The 16,041-nt window shown below is 59.9% G+C and overlaps 1 protein-coding gene across 1 annotated transcript; it reads right to left on the reverse strand.

Moving 5' to 3' along the window:
- Nucleotides 1-1,629: 1,629 nt before the first annotated feature.
- On the reverse strand, nucleotides 1,630-12,607 carry EIF4B (eukaryotic translation initiation factor 4B; the record flags this gene model as incomplete). The annotated part of the gene is made up of 10 exons (XM_062607821.1): nucleotides 1,630-1,919; nucleotides 2,000-2,109; nucleotides 4,094-4,331; nucleotides 7,929-8,078; nucleotides 8,155-8,265; nucleotides 9,473-9,616; nucleotides 9,708-9,762; nucleotides 9,851-9,967; nucleotides 10,361-10,569; nucleotides 12,443-12,607. Coding segments are annotated over 10 exons (1,589 nt in total), but the record flags the coding sequence as incomplete, so codon positions are not given.
- Between the last annotated feature and the right edge of the window lie 3,434 nt (nucleotides 12,608-16,041).

The raw sequence follows: 16,041 nt of genomic DNA on the forward strand, positions 1-16,041 counted from the left end.
AGAACATCAATGGGGGGTGATGGAGAGAGTCAATGGGGGGGGGGGCGATGGATGGAGAGACATCAATGGGGGGCGATGGAGAACGTCAATGATGGAGAGAGTCAATGGGGGGTGATGGAGAGCATCAATGGGGGGCGATGGAGAACATTAATGGGGGGTGATGGAGAGAGTCAATGGGGGGGATGGAGAGAGTCAAATGGGGGATGATGGAGAGAGTCAATGGGGGGCAATGGAGAACGTCAATGGGGGGGGATGATGGAGAACGTCAATGGGGGGTGATGGAGAACGTCAATGGGGGGTGATGGAGAACGTCAATGGGGGGTGATGGAGAACATCAATGGGGGGTGATGGAGAACGTCAATGGGGGGTGATGGAGAGAGTCAATGGGGGGTGATGGAGAGAGTCAATGGGGGGTGATGGAGAGAGTCAATGGGGGGTGATGGAGAGAGTCAATGGGGGGTGATGGAGAGCGTCAATGGGGGGGGATGATGGAGAACGTCAATGGGGGGCGATGGAGAGCGTCAATGGGGGGCGATGGAGAACGTCAACGGGGGGTGATGGAGAGAGTCAATGGGGGGGTGATGGAGAACGTCAATGGGGGGTGATGGAGAGCGTCAATGGGGGGTGATGGAGAGAGAGTCAATGGGGGGTGATGGAGAGAGTCAATGGGGGGTGATGGAGAGAGTCAATGGGGGGTGATGGAGAACATCAATGGGGGATGAAGGAGAACATCAGTGGAGAATGATGGAGAACATCAATGGGGGATGAAGGAGAACATCAATGGGGGATGATGGAGAGAGTCAATGGGGGGCAATGGAGAACGTCAACGGGGGGTGATGGAGAACATCAACGGGGGATGAAGAACATCAGTGGGGGATGAAGGAGAACATCAACGGGGGATGAAGGAGAACGTAAATGGGGGATGACGGAGAACGTCAATGCGGGATGAAGGAGAACGAACATCAACGGGGGATGAAGGAGAACATCAGTGGGGGGTGATGGAGAACATCAGTGGGGGACGAAGGAGAACATCAGTGGGGGACGAAGGAGAACATCAACGGGGGATGAAGGAGAACATCAACGGGGGATGAAGGAGAACATCAACGGGGGATGAAGGAGAACATCAACGGGGGACGAAGGAGAACATCAACGGGGGACGATGGAGAACATCAGTGGGGGATGATGGAGAACATCAGTGGAGGATGAAGGAGAACATTAACGGGGGACGAAGGAGAACATCAATGGGGGACGAAGGAGAACATCAACGGGGGACGAAGGAGAACATCAATGGGGGACGAAGGAGAACATCAACGGGGGATGAAGGAGATCATCAACGGGGGACGATGGAGAACATCAACGGGGGACGAAGGAGAACATCAACGGGGGATGAAGGAGAACATCAGTGGAGGATGATGGAGAACATCAGTGGAGGATGAAGGAGAACATCAATGGGGGACGATGGAGAACATCAAGGGGGGATGAAAGAGAACATCAGTGGGGGATGAAAGAGAACATCAGTGGAGGATGAAGGAGAACATCAACGCGGGATGAAGGAGAACATCAGTGGGGGATGATGGAGAACATCAGTGGGGGATGATGGAGAACATCAGTGGGGGATGATGGAGAACATCAACGGGGGATGAAGGAGAACACCAAGAGCTCGCTCCTGGGGCTGACCCGGAGCCGGCCCCGCGGCACCCACCTGGTTGGGGAGTGCTGCTCCGAGTCGGAGCTCTGGGACCGCGCCGGGGGGTGGCTGCTCCGCTTGACCCACGCGTTCTCCTTGGGGGGCGGCGCGGGCATCACCTTCAGCGGCTGCTTCTCCTCCTTGGCCTTGGGGCCGGGGGGGGACGGCGCCTCCTCCTCTTTGGCCAAAGCTTCGTTCTCCAGGGACTTCTCGCTCTCCCTCCTCCGGGTGGCTGTGGGGGGGCCCACACGTGGGTCACGGGTGCTGGTGATGTGGTGGGACCCCCCCCAACCGTCCCCCCCATGCACTCACTCCTGCCGGTGGGGCCGGTGCCCGCGGCGGTGCCGGGGGGGCCGCTCTGGGAGGATTCACTGCCCGTCCTCGAGCGCTCTTGGTTGTCCTCACTGCGCCAACTGGGGTGCCTGTGCCGGGAATGGGGGGGTCAGGGCACCCATGGGTGTCCCCATGGAGCAGGGGGGGTCTAGGAGCACCCATTGGTGTCCATGATGGGGCTTCTGTGAGCACCCATTGGTGTCCATGATGGGGCTTCTGTGAGCACCCATTGGTGTCCATGATGGGGGCTCTGTGAGCACCCATTGGTGTCCATGATGGGGCTTCTGTGAGCACCCATTGGTGTCCATGATGGGGGCTCTGTGAGCACCCATTGGTGTCCATGCCCATGATGCCCTCATGGGGTAGGTCCAGCACCACCTTTGGTGTCTCCACAGAGGGGGTACTGGAGCACCCATGGGTGTCCCCATGGAGGGGGCTAAAGCACCACCCATGGTGTCCCCATGGGGGGGGGGGCTGTAGACACCCATGATGTCCCTATGGGGGGGGGGGGTCACCCGTGCTGTCCCCATGACGGGGGGATCGAGGAGCACCCATTGGTGTCCCATGGAGGGGGTGCAGAAGCCCTCATTGGTGTCCATGGGAGTCCAGGAGCACCCATTGGTGTCCATGGGGGAGGTCCAGCACCACCCACTGGTGTCCATGGAGGGGCAAGGACCACCCATTGGTGGCCATGGGGGGTCAAGGACCACCCATTGGTGTCCAAGGTGGAGGCTCCCTGAATCCCCATTGGTGTCCATGGGGGGGTTCTATGAGCACCTATTGGTGTCCATGGGGGCCTCAAGGACCACCCATTGGTGTCCCCATGGTGGGGGCTCCCTGAGCCCCCACTGGTGTCCATGGGGGGGTCAAGCACCACCCACTGGTGTCCATGGGGGCCTCAAGGACCACCCACTGGTGTCCAAGGTGGAAGCCCCCTGAACCCCCACTGGTGCCCATGGGGGGGTCAAGCACCACCCACTGGTGTCCATGGGGGGCTCAAGGACCACCCATTGGTGTCCATGGGGGGGAGCTCCCTGAACCCCCACTGGTGTCCATTGGGGGGGTCAAGCACCACCCACTGGTGTCCATGGGGGGCTCAAGGACCACCCATTGGTGTCCATGGGGGAGCTCCCAGAGCTCCCACTGGTGTCCATGGGGGGGCTTCCAGGGCCCCCATTGTTGTCCATGGGGGGGGTCAAAGACCACCCATTGGTGTCCCCATGGTGGAGGCTCCCTGAGCCCCCACTGGTGCCCATGGGGGGGTCAAGCACCACCCATTGGTGTCCCCATGGTGGAGGCTCCCTGAGCCCCCATTGGTGCCCATGGGGGGGGGAGCTCCCTGAACCCCCATTGGTGCCCATGGGGGGAGCTCCCTGAACCCCCATTGGTGTCCATGGGGGGGGGAGCTCCCTGAACCCCCATTGGTGTCCATGGGGGGAGCTCCCTGAGCCCCCATTGGTGCCCATGGGGGGGAGCTCCCTGACCCCCCATTGGTGTCCATGGGGGGGTCAAGCACCACCCATTGGTGTCCCCATGGTGGAGGCTCCCTGAGCCCCCATTGGTGCCCATGGTGGGAGCTCCCTGAACCCCCATTGGTGCCCATGGTGGGAGCTCCCTGAACCCCCATTGGTGCCCATGGTGGGAGCTCCCTGAACCCCCATTGGTGTCCATAGGGGGAGCTCCCTGAACCCCCATTGGTGTCCATGGGGGGGGGCTCCCTGAACCCCCATTGGTGTCCCCATGGTGGGGAGCTCCCTGAGCCCCCATTGGTGCCCATGGGGGGAGCTCCCTGAACCCCCATTGGTGTCCATGGGGGGGGGCTCCCTGAACCCCCATTGGTGTCCCCATGGTGGAGGCTCCCTGAGCCCCCATTGGTGCCCATGGTGGGAGCTCCCTGAGCCCCCATTGGAGCCCATGGTGGGGAGCTCCCTGAGCCCCCATTGGTGCCCATGGGGGGAGCTCCCTGAACCCCCATTGGTGTCCATGGGGGGGTTCTATGAGCACCTATTGGTGTCCATGGGGGGAGCTCCCTGAACCCCCATTGGCGCCCATAGGGCTGGGATCTGCCCCCACCTCTCCCGCGGGCGCCTCTCGAGCCTCTTCTCGTCCTCGAGCTGGCGCTGGAGCTTCTCCTGCTCCTTCTGCAGGCGCTCCTCGACCTCGCGCTCCCGCGCCGCCGTGTCCACGGGCTTGGCCCCCCCGAAGATGAAGGCGGCGCGGACGGACTGGGCCGCGGGGGCCCCCCCCGGCGCCTCCTCCTCCTTCGGGGCGCTCCGGGGCTTCAGGTTCAGCTTCGGCCGCTGCGTGGGGGCTGCCAAGGAGCAGGGAGGGGAGTGAGGTGGGATGGGGATGGGGATGGGGGGGGGCAAGGGATGGAGCCCAAATCCTGCCCTAAAATAGCCCAAATCGTGCCCCAAAGGAGCCCAAATCGTGCCCTAAAATAGCCCAAATCGTGCCCCGAAGGAGTCCAAATCCTGCCCTAAAATAGCCCAAATCGTGCCCCAAAGGAGCCCAAATCGTGCCCCAAAGGAGCCCAAATCCTGCCCTAAAATAGCCCAAATCGTGCCCCAAAGGAGCCCAAATCGTGCCCCAAAGGAGACCAAATCCGGCCCCAAAGGAGTCCAAATCCTGCCCCAAAGGAGTCCAAATCCTGCCCCAAAGGAGCCCAAATCCTGCCCCAAAGGAGCCCAAATCCTGCCCCAAAGGAGTCCAAATCCTGCCCCAACTGAGCCCAAATCCTGCCCTAAAGGAGTCCAAATCCTGCCCTAAAGGAGACCAAATCCTGCCCCAAAGGAGTCCAAATCCTGCCCCAACTGAGCCCAAATCCTGCCCTAAAGGAGTTCAAATCCTGCCCTAAAGGAGACCAAATCCTGCCCTAAAGGAGACCAAATCCTGCCCTAAAATAGCCCAAATCCTGCCCCAAAGGAGCCCAAATCCTGCCCCAAAGGAGACCAAATCCTCCCCTAAAGGAGACCAAATCCTGCCCTAAAATAGCCCAAATCGTGCCCCAAAGGAGTCCAAATCCTCCCCTAAAGGAGACCAAATCCTGCCCTAAAGGAGCCCAAATCCTGCCCTAAAGGAGCCCAAATCCTGCCCTAAAGGAGCCCAAATCCTGCCCCAAAGGAGCCCAAATCCTGCCCTAAAATAGCCCAAATCCTGCCCCAAAGGAGACCAAATCCTGCCCTAAAGGAGTCCAAATCCTGCCCCAAGGAGCCCAAATCCTGCCCCAAGGAGCCCAAATCCTGCCCCAAAGGAGACCAAATCCTGCCCCAAAGGAGCCCAAATCCTGCCCTAAAGGAGCCCAAATCCTGCCCTAAAGGAGCCCAAATCCTGCCCTAAAGGAGACCAAATCCTGCCCTAAAGGAGCCCAAATCCTGCCCTAAAGGAGACCAAATCCTGCCCCAAAGGAGCCCAAATCCTGCCCCAAAGGAGCCCAAATCCTGCCCCAAAGGAGCCCAAATCCTGCCCTAAAGGAAAGGAGACCAAATCCTGCCCTAAAGGAGCCCAAATCCTGCCCCAAAGGAGCCCAAATCCTGCCCCAAAGGAGCCCAAATCCTGCCCCAAAGGAGCCCAAATCCTGCCCCAAAGGAGCCCAAATCCTGCCCTAAAATAGCCCAAATCCTGCCCCAAGGAGCCCAAATCCTGCCCCAAGGGAGCCCAAATCCTGCCCCAAAGGAGCCCAAATCCTGCCCTAAAATAGCCCAAATCCTGCCCCAAAGGAGCCCAAATCCTGCCCCAAAGGAGCCCAAATCCTGCCCAAGGGATCCCAAATCCTGCCCCAAGGGAGCCCAGATCCCATCCCAAGTGAGCCTGCCCTAAAGGAGCCCTCCACCCTGCCCCAAAGGAGCCCAAACCCTGCCCCAAAGGAGCCCAAATCCCATCCCAAATGAGCCCAGATCCTGCTCCAACAGAGCCCAGATCCCATCCCAATGAGCCAGGTTCCACCCTGAGCGATCCCAGATCCTGCTCCAATGGAGCCCAGACCCCATCCCAATGAGCCGGGCTCCACCCAGAACGATCCCAGACCACATCCCAAATGAGCCCAGATCCCATCCCAAGTGAGCCTGGATCCACCCGGAGCAATCCCAGACCCTGCTCCAATGGAGCCCAGCTCCCATCCCCACTGATCCCAGCTCCCATCCCCACTGATCCCAGATCCCATCCCCAATGAGCCTGGATCCACCCTGAGTGATCCCAGACCCTGCTCCAATGGAGCCCAGCTCCCATCCCCACTGATCCCAGCTCCCATCCCAATGAGCCTGGATCCTGCTCCAATGGAGCCCAGATCCCATCCCAGTGAGCCTGGATCCACCTGGAGCGATCCCAGACCCTGCTCCAATGGAGCCCAGCTCCCATCCCCACTGATCCCAGACCCAAACCCCACTGATCCCAGCTCCCATCCCCACTGATCCCAGACCCCATCCCCACTGATCCCAGCTCCCATCCCCACTGATCCCAGACCCCATCCCCACTGATCCCAGCTCCCATCCCCACTGATCCCAGACCCCATCCCCACTGATCCCAGATCCCATCCCCACTGATCCCAGCTCCCACCCCCACTGATCCCAGCTCCCATCCCAATGAGCCTGGCTCCACCCTGAGTGATCCCAGACCCTGCTCCAATGGAGCCCAGCTCCCACCCCACTGATCCCAGCTCCCATCCCCACTGATCCCAGCTCCCACCCCCACTGATCCCAGCTCCCATCCCCACTGATCCCAGACCCCATCCCCACTGATCCCAGCTCCCACCCCCACTGATCCCAGCTCCCATCCCCACTGACCCCAGACCCGAACCCCACTGATCCCAGCTCCCACCCCACTGATCCCAGCTCCCATCCCCACTGACCCCAGACCCGAACCCCACTGATCCCAGCTCCCATCCCCACTGACCCCAGCTCCCATCCCCACTGACCCCAGCTCCCATCCCCACTGATCCCAGCTCCCACCCCACTGACCCCAGCTCCCATCCCCACTGATCCCAGACCCGAACCCCACTGATCCCAGCTCCCATCCCCACAGATCCCAGCTCCCATCCCCACTGATCCCAGCTCCCACCCCCACTGATCCCGGCTCCCACCCCCACTGATCCCAGCTCCCACCCCCACTGACTCCAGCTCCCATCCCCACTGATCGCAGCTCCCATCCCCACTGATCCCAGCTCCCATCCCCACTGATCCCAGACCCGAACCCCACTGATCCCAGATCCCATCCCCACTGACCCCAGACCCCATCCCCACTGATCCCAGCTCCCACCCCCACTGATCCCAGCTCCCACCCCCACTGATCCCAGCTCCCATCCCCACTGACCCCAGCTCCCATCCCCACTGATCCCAGCTCCCATCCCCACTGATCCCAGCTCCCATCCCCACTGATCCCAGCTCCCACCCCCACTGATCCCAGCTCCCATCCCCACTGATCCCAGCTCCCACCCCACTGATCCCAGACCCGAACCCCACTGATCCCAGCTCCCATCCCCACTGATCCCAGCTCCCATCCCCACTGATCCCAGCTCCCACCCCCACTGATCCCAGCTCCCATCCCCACTGATCCCAGCTCCCACCCCACTGATCCCAGACCCGAACCCCACAGACCCCAACTGACCCCAGACCCCATCCCCACTGATCCCAGCTCCCATCCCCACTGATCCCAGCTCCCATCCCCACTGACCCCAGCTCCCATCCCAATGAGCCTGGATCCACCCTGAGTGATCCCAGACCCTGCTCCAATGGAGCCCAGCTCCCACCCCCACTGATTCCAGCTCCCATCCCCACTGATCCCAGCTCCCACCCCCACTGATCCCAGCCCCCACCCCACTGATCCCAGATCCCATCCCCACTGATCCCAGCTCCCATCCCCACTGATCCCAGCTCCCATCCCCTGCTCCCCCCCCCCGGTCCCGCAGCATCACCTCTGTCGTCGCGCCGGAAGTCATCCCGGCCGTAGTCATCCCGCGCCGCCCAGCGCTCCCCGCGCTCCTCGTAGCGCTCGCTGCGGAACTCCTCGTCCCGGCGGTACCCGCTGCCGAAGGCTCTCCTGCCGCCCAGCCGCGAGTCGTAGCCTGCACCGGGAGCGGCTCCTGAGGCCCCATCCCGGTGGGAAGCATCCCCAGACCCCAACGGGGATCCCGGCCCCACCTCGGTCGTAGTCCCGGCTGCGGTCGTCGTAGCGATCCCTGCTCCCGAAGGCGCGGTCCATGTCCCGGCGCGGACCCTCGCGGTACCGGTCGTCGTAGCGATCCCGATACCCTGCGGGAGGGGGTTTGGTGGGATCGGAGGGGATGGGAACCCGCATGGAGCCACACGGAGCAGCCCCATGGGGGGCACAGAGCCACTGGGAAGCCTGGAGGGCGCAGATCCGGGTCGCTGACCAGGGCAGATCCCGGTCCCCAACCAGGGCAGATCCCAGTCATTGACCAGGGCACATCCCGGTCATTGACCAGCTCAGATCCCGGTCATCAACCAGCTCAGATCCCGGTCTCCAACCAGCTCAGATCCCAGTCTCCAACCAGCTCAGATCCCAGTCTCCAACCAGCTCAGATCCCGGTCTCCAACCAGCTCAGATCCCGGTCTTTGACCAGCTCAGATCCCGGTCTTTGACCAGCTCAGATCCCGGTCTTTGACCAGCTCAGATCCCGGTCTTTGACCAGCTCAGATCCCGGTCTTTGACCAGCTCAGATCCCGGTCTCCAACCAGCTCAGATCCCGGTCTCCAACCAGCTCAGATCCCAGTCTCCAACCAGCTCAGATCCCAGTCTCCAACCAGCTCAGATCCCGGTCTTTGACCAGCTCAGATCCCGGTCTTTGACGAGCTCAGATCCCGGTCTCCAACCAGCTCAGATCCCGGTCTCCAACCAGCTCAGATCCCAGTCTTTGACCAGCTCAGATCCCGGTCTTTGACCAGCTCAGATCCCGGCCTTTGACCAGCTCAGATCCCGGTCTTTGACCAGCTCAGATCCCGGTCTCCGACCAGCTCAGATCCCGGTCTTTGACCAGCTCAGATCCCGGTCTTTGACCAGCTCAGATCCCAGTCTTTGACCAGCTCAGATCCCAGTCCCCAACGAGCTCAGATCCCGGTCTTTGACCAGCTCAGATCCCAGTCTCCGACCAGCTCAGATCCCAGTCCCCAACCGGGGCAGATCCCGTTCCCCAACCAGCTCAGATCCCGGTCTTTGACCAGCTCAGATCCCGGTCTTTGACCAGCTCAGATCCCGGTCTCCAACCAGCTCAGATCCCGGTCTCCAACCAGCTCAGATCCTGGTTTCCAACCAGGCCAGATCCTGATCTCCAACCAGCTCAGATCCCAGTCTTTGCCCAGCTCAGATCCCGGTCTTTGCCCAGCTCAGATCCCGGTCTTTGCCCAGCTCAGATCCCAGTCTTTGCCCAGCTCAGATCCCGGTCTTTGCCCAGCTCAGATCCCGCTCTCCCTCCGGACCAGACCCCCCTTTCCCACTCACTGTCTCCGAAGCCGTCGTCGCCGCGCCGGGGCGGGAAGTCCTCGAAGCTCTCGGTGGCCGCCGGCCGCGCTCTCCAGTCGCTCTCGAAGCGCTCCGAGTCCCGGAAGCGATCCCGGTCTCTGCCGAAGCAGCGATCATCCCGGTCTGCCGGCCAAAGGGAATTCCAGCTCCAGCGCCCGGAGCCGAGCGCGGAAGCCGGCAGCAGGGATGCGCCGGGAACTCACCGCGGCCTCACCTTTATCCTGAGCTTGATCGGCCACATCCACTCGTATCCTTCTGTTCCCGAGGGACTGCAAAGGAGGAGGGAAGATCCCGGGGTGAGGGCGGGAAGGGGGTGACACCCTCGTGGCCTTTTGCATCCCCATGGAATTCCCTCACCTCCTCGTTGAGGCTCAGAGCCTGGAACAGGGAATCGATGTCCTCGAACTCGGCGTAGCCGAAGCCCTTCAACCGCTCGGGGTTGGTGGGTTCCCGGGGCAGGCGCACGGCGCTGATCTGCAATGGGATAAGGGGGAGAGCTCCCGAATTCCACCATGGAAGCGGGGAATGGGATGGGTTGGACCTTAAAGCTCCTCCAGCTCCAACCCACTTTCCACTGGAGCAGGGTCCTCCAAGCCCCTGTGCCTCAATGGACGCTCCTTTAGCTGGAGCATCCAAGCCTTCTCCCTTCCAGCATCCCATCACCCTCACGGGGAGGAAGCTCCCCATATCCCATCCAACTCTTCCCTCTCCCAGCTGGAAGCCCAAACACCTCCTCCCAGCCCTGCATCCCTTCTCCAAAGCCCCTCTCCAGGTATCCTGGAGCCCCTTTTGGCACTGGAGCTCCCCTTCTCCAGGCTCCAACGGTGCTGCTGGACCCCCAAAACCACCACCACCCCCAGTGCTCACGTTGAGGCCCCGGAAGAAGTCCTTGATGGATTCCTCGGTGACGTCGTAGGGCAGGTTTCCCAGGAATGCCGTGTACGGGGGGGATTTGGGCAGGCGGCTGCGGTCGATGTTGGGCTCGCGCGCGGCCCGCGGCGCCGTGGGCAGGATGGAGCGGTCGATCGGCGGCGCCCGGTACACGTCGTCGTCGTTGCTGTGCCAAGTGGTGGACACTGGGAGACAGGAAAGGGATTTGGGGAGGGGGGGGGAATCGGCATTCCCGGGAGGAGCCGCTGCGTCCCAAAGGGGATCCCGGTGGTCGTGGTACCGATGGTGCCCACCCTGGAGCTGCCCCTAGGGGTGATGCTGCTGCCTTCAGCCCCATGGGGTCTGGGTATCCCGGTGCCCAGGGGTAGCTGGTTATCCTGGTATCCCCGTATTTGGGTATCCCATTATCCTGGTATCAGGGGATCCCGGTATCCCGTTATCCTGGTACGTGGGTATCTCGGTATCTAGCTATCCCAGTATCCAAGTATCCCAGTATCTGGGTATCCCAGTATCCAAGTATCTGACTATATTGATATCTGGGTATTCCAGTGTCTGGGTATCCCAGTATCTGGGTATCCTGGTATCCGGGTATCCCAGTATCTGGGCATCCCATTATCCTGGTATCTGGGTATCCAGGTATCCCAGTATACGGGTATTCTGGTATCAGGATATCCCAGTATCCAAGTATTCTCCTATCTGGGTATTCCAGTGCCTGGGTATCCTGGTATCCAGCTATCCCAGTATCCGGGTATCCCATTATCCTGTGATCTGGCTATTCCAGTATCTGGGTATCCTAGTATCCAGGTATCCCAGTACAGGGGTATTCTGGTATCAGGATATCCCAGTATCTGGGTATCCCATTATCCTGGTATCTGGGAATTCCAGTATCTGGGTATCCTGGTATCCAGGTATCCTGTTATCTGACTATTCCAGTACCTGGGTATCCTAGTATCCAGGTATCCCAGTATATGGGTATTCAGGTATCAGGATATCCCAGTATCCAAGTGTCTGGGTATCCTTGTATCTGGGTATCCCAGTGCCTGGGTATTCTGGTATCCAGGTATCCCAGTATCTGGGTATCCCATTATCCTGGTATCTGGGAATTCCAGTACCTGGGTATCCTGGTATCCAGGTATCCCAGTATCCGGATATTGTGGTATTTGGGTATTCTGGTATCTGGGCATCCCACTATCCCATTATCCTGGTACCTGGGTACCCTGTTATCCCAGTATCTGGGCATCCCACTATGCCGTTATCCCATTATCCATGCGGGCACCCCGCTATCCCATTATCCATGCGGGCACCCCGCTATCCCATTATCCATGCGGGCACCCCGTTATCCCATTATCCATGCGGGCACCCCGTTATCCCATTATCCATGCGGGCACCCCGCTATCCCATTATCCATGCGGGCACCCCGTTATCCCATTGTCCATGCGGGCACCCCGTTATCCCATTGTCCATGCGGGCACCCCGTTATCCCATTGTCCATGCGGGCACCCCGTTATCCCATCATCCATGCGGGCACCCCGCTATCCCATTATCCATGCGGGCACCCCGTTATCCCATTATCCATGCGGGCACCCCGTTATCCCATTATCCATGCGGGCACCCCGTTATCCCATTATCCATGCGGACACCCCGTTATCCCATTATCCATGCGGGCACCCCGTTATCCCATTATCCATGCGGGCACCCCGTTATCCCATTATCCATGCGGGCACCCCGCTATCCCATCATCCATGTGGACACCCCGTTATCCCATCATCCATGCGGACACCCCGCTATCCCATCATCCATGCGGGCACCCCGCTATCCCATTATCCATGCGGGCACCCCGCTATCCCATTATCCATGCGGGCACCCCGTTATCCCATTGTCCATGCGGGCACCCCGTTATCCCATTATCCATGCGGGCACCCCGTTATCCCATCATCCATGCGGGCACCCCGTTATCCCATTATCCATGCGGACACCCCGTTATCCCATTGTCCATGTGGGCACCCCGTTATCCCATTATCCCATTATCCATGCGGACACCCCGCTATCCCATGGTACCATCCCCCTCGAGGTCGTCGGTCTCGTCGGCCCAGCTGACGGGTTTGGGGATGTAGGTGGGGCCGCCGCCCCCCCCGTCCTCAGCCAGGAAATCCGTCAGCGTCAGCGTCTTCCCCTTCTTGTTCTTCTTCTTGGCTGCGGGAGGAAGAGGAGGAGAGGGAAGGGGAAGGAAGGAAGGGGAGGAAGAGGAAGGAAAAGGAAGGAGGAGGAAGAGGAAGGAAGGGGAGGAAGAGGAAGGAGGGAGAAAGAGGAAGGAAGGGGAAGAAGAGGAAGGAAAAGGAAGGAGGAAGAGGAAGGAAGGGGAGGAAGAGGAAGGAGGAAGAGGAAAGAGAAGGAAGAGGAAAGAAGGGGAGGAAGAGGAAGAAGTAGGAACAGGAAGGAAGAGGAAGGAAGGCGAGGAAGAGGGAGGAGGAAGAGGAAGGAGGAGGAAGAGGAAGGAAGGGGAGGAAGGAAGGGGAGAAAGAGGAAGGAGGAAGAGGAAAGAGAAGGAAGAGGAAGGAAGGTGAGGAAGAGGAAGGAAGGTGAGGAAGAGGGAGGAGGAAGAGGAAGGAGGAGGAAGAGGAAGGAATGGGAGAAAGAGGAAGAGGAAGGAGGAGGAAAAGAAAGGAAGGGGAGGAAGAGGAAGGAGGAGGAAGAGGAAGGAAGGGGAGGAAGAGGAAGGAGCAGAAAGAGGAAGGAGGAGGAAGGAAGGGGAGAAAGAGGAAGGAGGAGGAAGAAATAGGAGGAAGGAAGAGGAAAGAGGAAGGAAGGAAGGGGAGGAAGCGCACTGAGCATCCCCGGAGGCCACCCTGCCCTTGGGATGTGCGGAAGGCCCAAGCCACCAGCACCAACCCCTTATCCCAGTTTATCTCCTGCTCCCAATGGGATCCGAGCCGGATCCAGCCCCTGGCCCTGCTCCTGGCTGGGGGGGGGGGTCAGTGGCACCCCCAGGCTCCAGCGGGGAGGAGGAGGCTGAAGCCACCCCAGATCCCACAGCATTCCCAGCAGCAACCCCTCCTCCAGGTGGACCACGATGGATCCAGGTGGGATCGAGCGCGGTGCCGGGTCCTCATCCCGCTTCCCACCCGCCCTGGCTGGGATAACGCGGAGCCATCCCACCCCCCCCACCCTGACAATTCCCACATCTCCATCCCGACGTCCTCTGGGAGGGATGGAGCCAAGAGCTGACCCCATTCCCCCTTCCCACTGCTGATCCCAATGGGATCCCCTTGGAGCTGTCACCCTGCTCCGCTGGAGCCACTGGATCTGACCATCGCCACCTCTGCTTCCCTGCTCCCACCTCCATCCGCTTCCCATGGGAATCGCAGCCCCTGGAGCTCCCCCCCAGTCTTCCCAACCGATCCATAGGCGGAATCCATACATCCCACCGGCCCTTTGGCACAGCCCAAGCTGTGTTTCCCAACGGGAAGCTCATGGAAAGACAACATCGATCCCGGATAAAACCAATCCTGATCCGTGCCCAAATTCCCCCAGGAGCTCAGAGGCCCCCCCCCCATCTCCTCCTCTGGGATCCCAGGCAACGCTCCAGGCTTTGGGATGGGGTTGGGATCCAAGGGCATCCTGGTCTGGGTTGGGAAGAGCGTGGCCAGCGGGATGAGGGATGGGATAATCCCTCAGGGCCCTGGAGCACAAATCCCACAAGGAACGGGCTCAGGGGGGAACCACAGCTCCCGGGAAGGAATCCCGGGATCCAGGTTGGAATGGGCCTCGTGGGTCCTCAAAGGGGGATGGAGCAGGGCAGGTCTGGATGGAGCTGAGCACCAGGCCCTGCCCCAGAGGGGGCTCAGGCATCGGAACAGGGGAAGAGCCGGGATCCGCATCCCTGGAATTGTGCAAGCAACCGGGGGGCACGGGGGCCTTGGGGGTGCAGAGGGGGCCACGAGGATGCTGGGGAGGGCCCTGCCCCCGGGGCTGGAGCCATGGGACAGGGGGTGAGGGGTTCAGGTTGGAACGGGGGGGGGGATCAAGGTTGGATCCAGGGAAGCTCTTCCCTATTGGGACACCGGGATGGGCTCCATGGCTGCTCCATCCCATCCCATCCCATCCGGGGCGGACACAGGGCTCGGAGCACCCCATGGCAGGGCTTGGGACTGGAGCAGCTCTGAGCTCCCTTCATCCCAACCCTTTCCATGATTTCCCAGCCCGGATGAGCCCGCGATTCCGCCCCAGAACCGCAGCGATTTGGGCTGGAAAAGGGGGAATTTGGGCACTTCCCGGCTCCCGCAGGTTCCAAATGGCGCCGGGGGGGGGACGGGAAGGGAATTTGGGATAAAAAAGGTGGAAAATGGCTCTGGGAAGGGCAGAGCTGCACCCCCCCGGTACAAGGAGACTCAAGGGGACACGGCCGGAGCCGATCCCCCCCCCACCCCCTTACAGGAAGCACAACATCGGTACCGGAAACCACCCCCCCCCCCCCGGGTACCGGAACCGCTTCATGATACCACCCCCCTATAGAATAGACACCCCCCCACCATATAATGGAACCCTCCCTATATAACAGACACCCCCCCACCATATAATGGAACCCTCCCTATATAACAGACACCCCCCCCCATATAATGGACCCTCCCTATATAATAGCCCCCTCCCATATAATAGACATCCCCCCCTATATAATGGAACCGTCCCTATATAACAGACACCCCCCCTATATAATGGACCCCCCCCATAAATAGGCCCCCCTATATAATAGACACCCCCCCATATAATGGAACCCTCTCTATGTAATGGACCCCCTATATAACAGACACCCCCCCTATATAATGGACCCCCCCATAAATAGGCCCCCCTATATAATAGACACCCCCCCATATAATGGAACCCTCTCTATGTAATGGACCCCCTATATAACAGACACCCCCCTATATAATAAATACCCCCTCCTATATAATGGAACCCTCCCTATATAACAGACACCCCCCCCATATAATGGAACTCTCTCTATATAATAGACAGCTCCCCATATAATGGACCCCCCCTATATAATAAACACCCCGTCCTATATAATGGAACCCTCCCTATACAATGGACCCCCCCTATACAATAGACACCCCTCTACATAATAGACACCCCCCCCTATATAATGGACCCCCCCTATACAATAGACACCCCCCCCTTAATGGAACCCTCCCTATATAATGGCCCCCATATATAACAAGACACCCCCCCTATATAACAGAGCCCCCCTATAATGGACCCCCCCATATAATGCCCCCCCATATATAACAGACACCCCCCCATATAATGGAACTCTCCCTATATAATGGCCCCCCCATATATAACAGACACCCCCCCTATATAATAGAGCCCCCCTATAATGGACCCCCCTATATAATGGCCCCCCATATATAACAGACACCCCCCCCCATAATGGAACCCTCCCTATATAATGGCCCCCCCATATATAACAGACACCCCCCCTATATAAGAGCCCCCCCATAATGGACCCCCCATATAATGCCCCCCCATATATAACAGACACCCCCCCTATATAATAGAGCCCCCCTATAATGGACCCCCCCATATAATGGCCCCCCATATATAACAGACACCCCCCCATATAATGGAACTCTCCCTACATAATGGCCCCCCCATATATA

Source organism: Pezoporus occidentalis, unplaced genomic scaffold, assembly GCF_034315485.1.
Source record: "Pezoporus occidentalis ecotype Australia unplaced genomic scaffold, CSIRO_AGI_Poc_V1 ctg1265, whole genome shotgun sequence".
Classification (NCBI taxonomy): domain Eukaryota; kingdom Metazoa; phylum Chordata; class Aves; order Psittaciformes; family Psittacidae; genus Pezoporus; species Pezoporus occidentalis.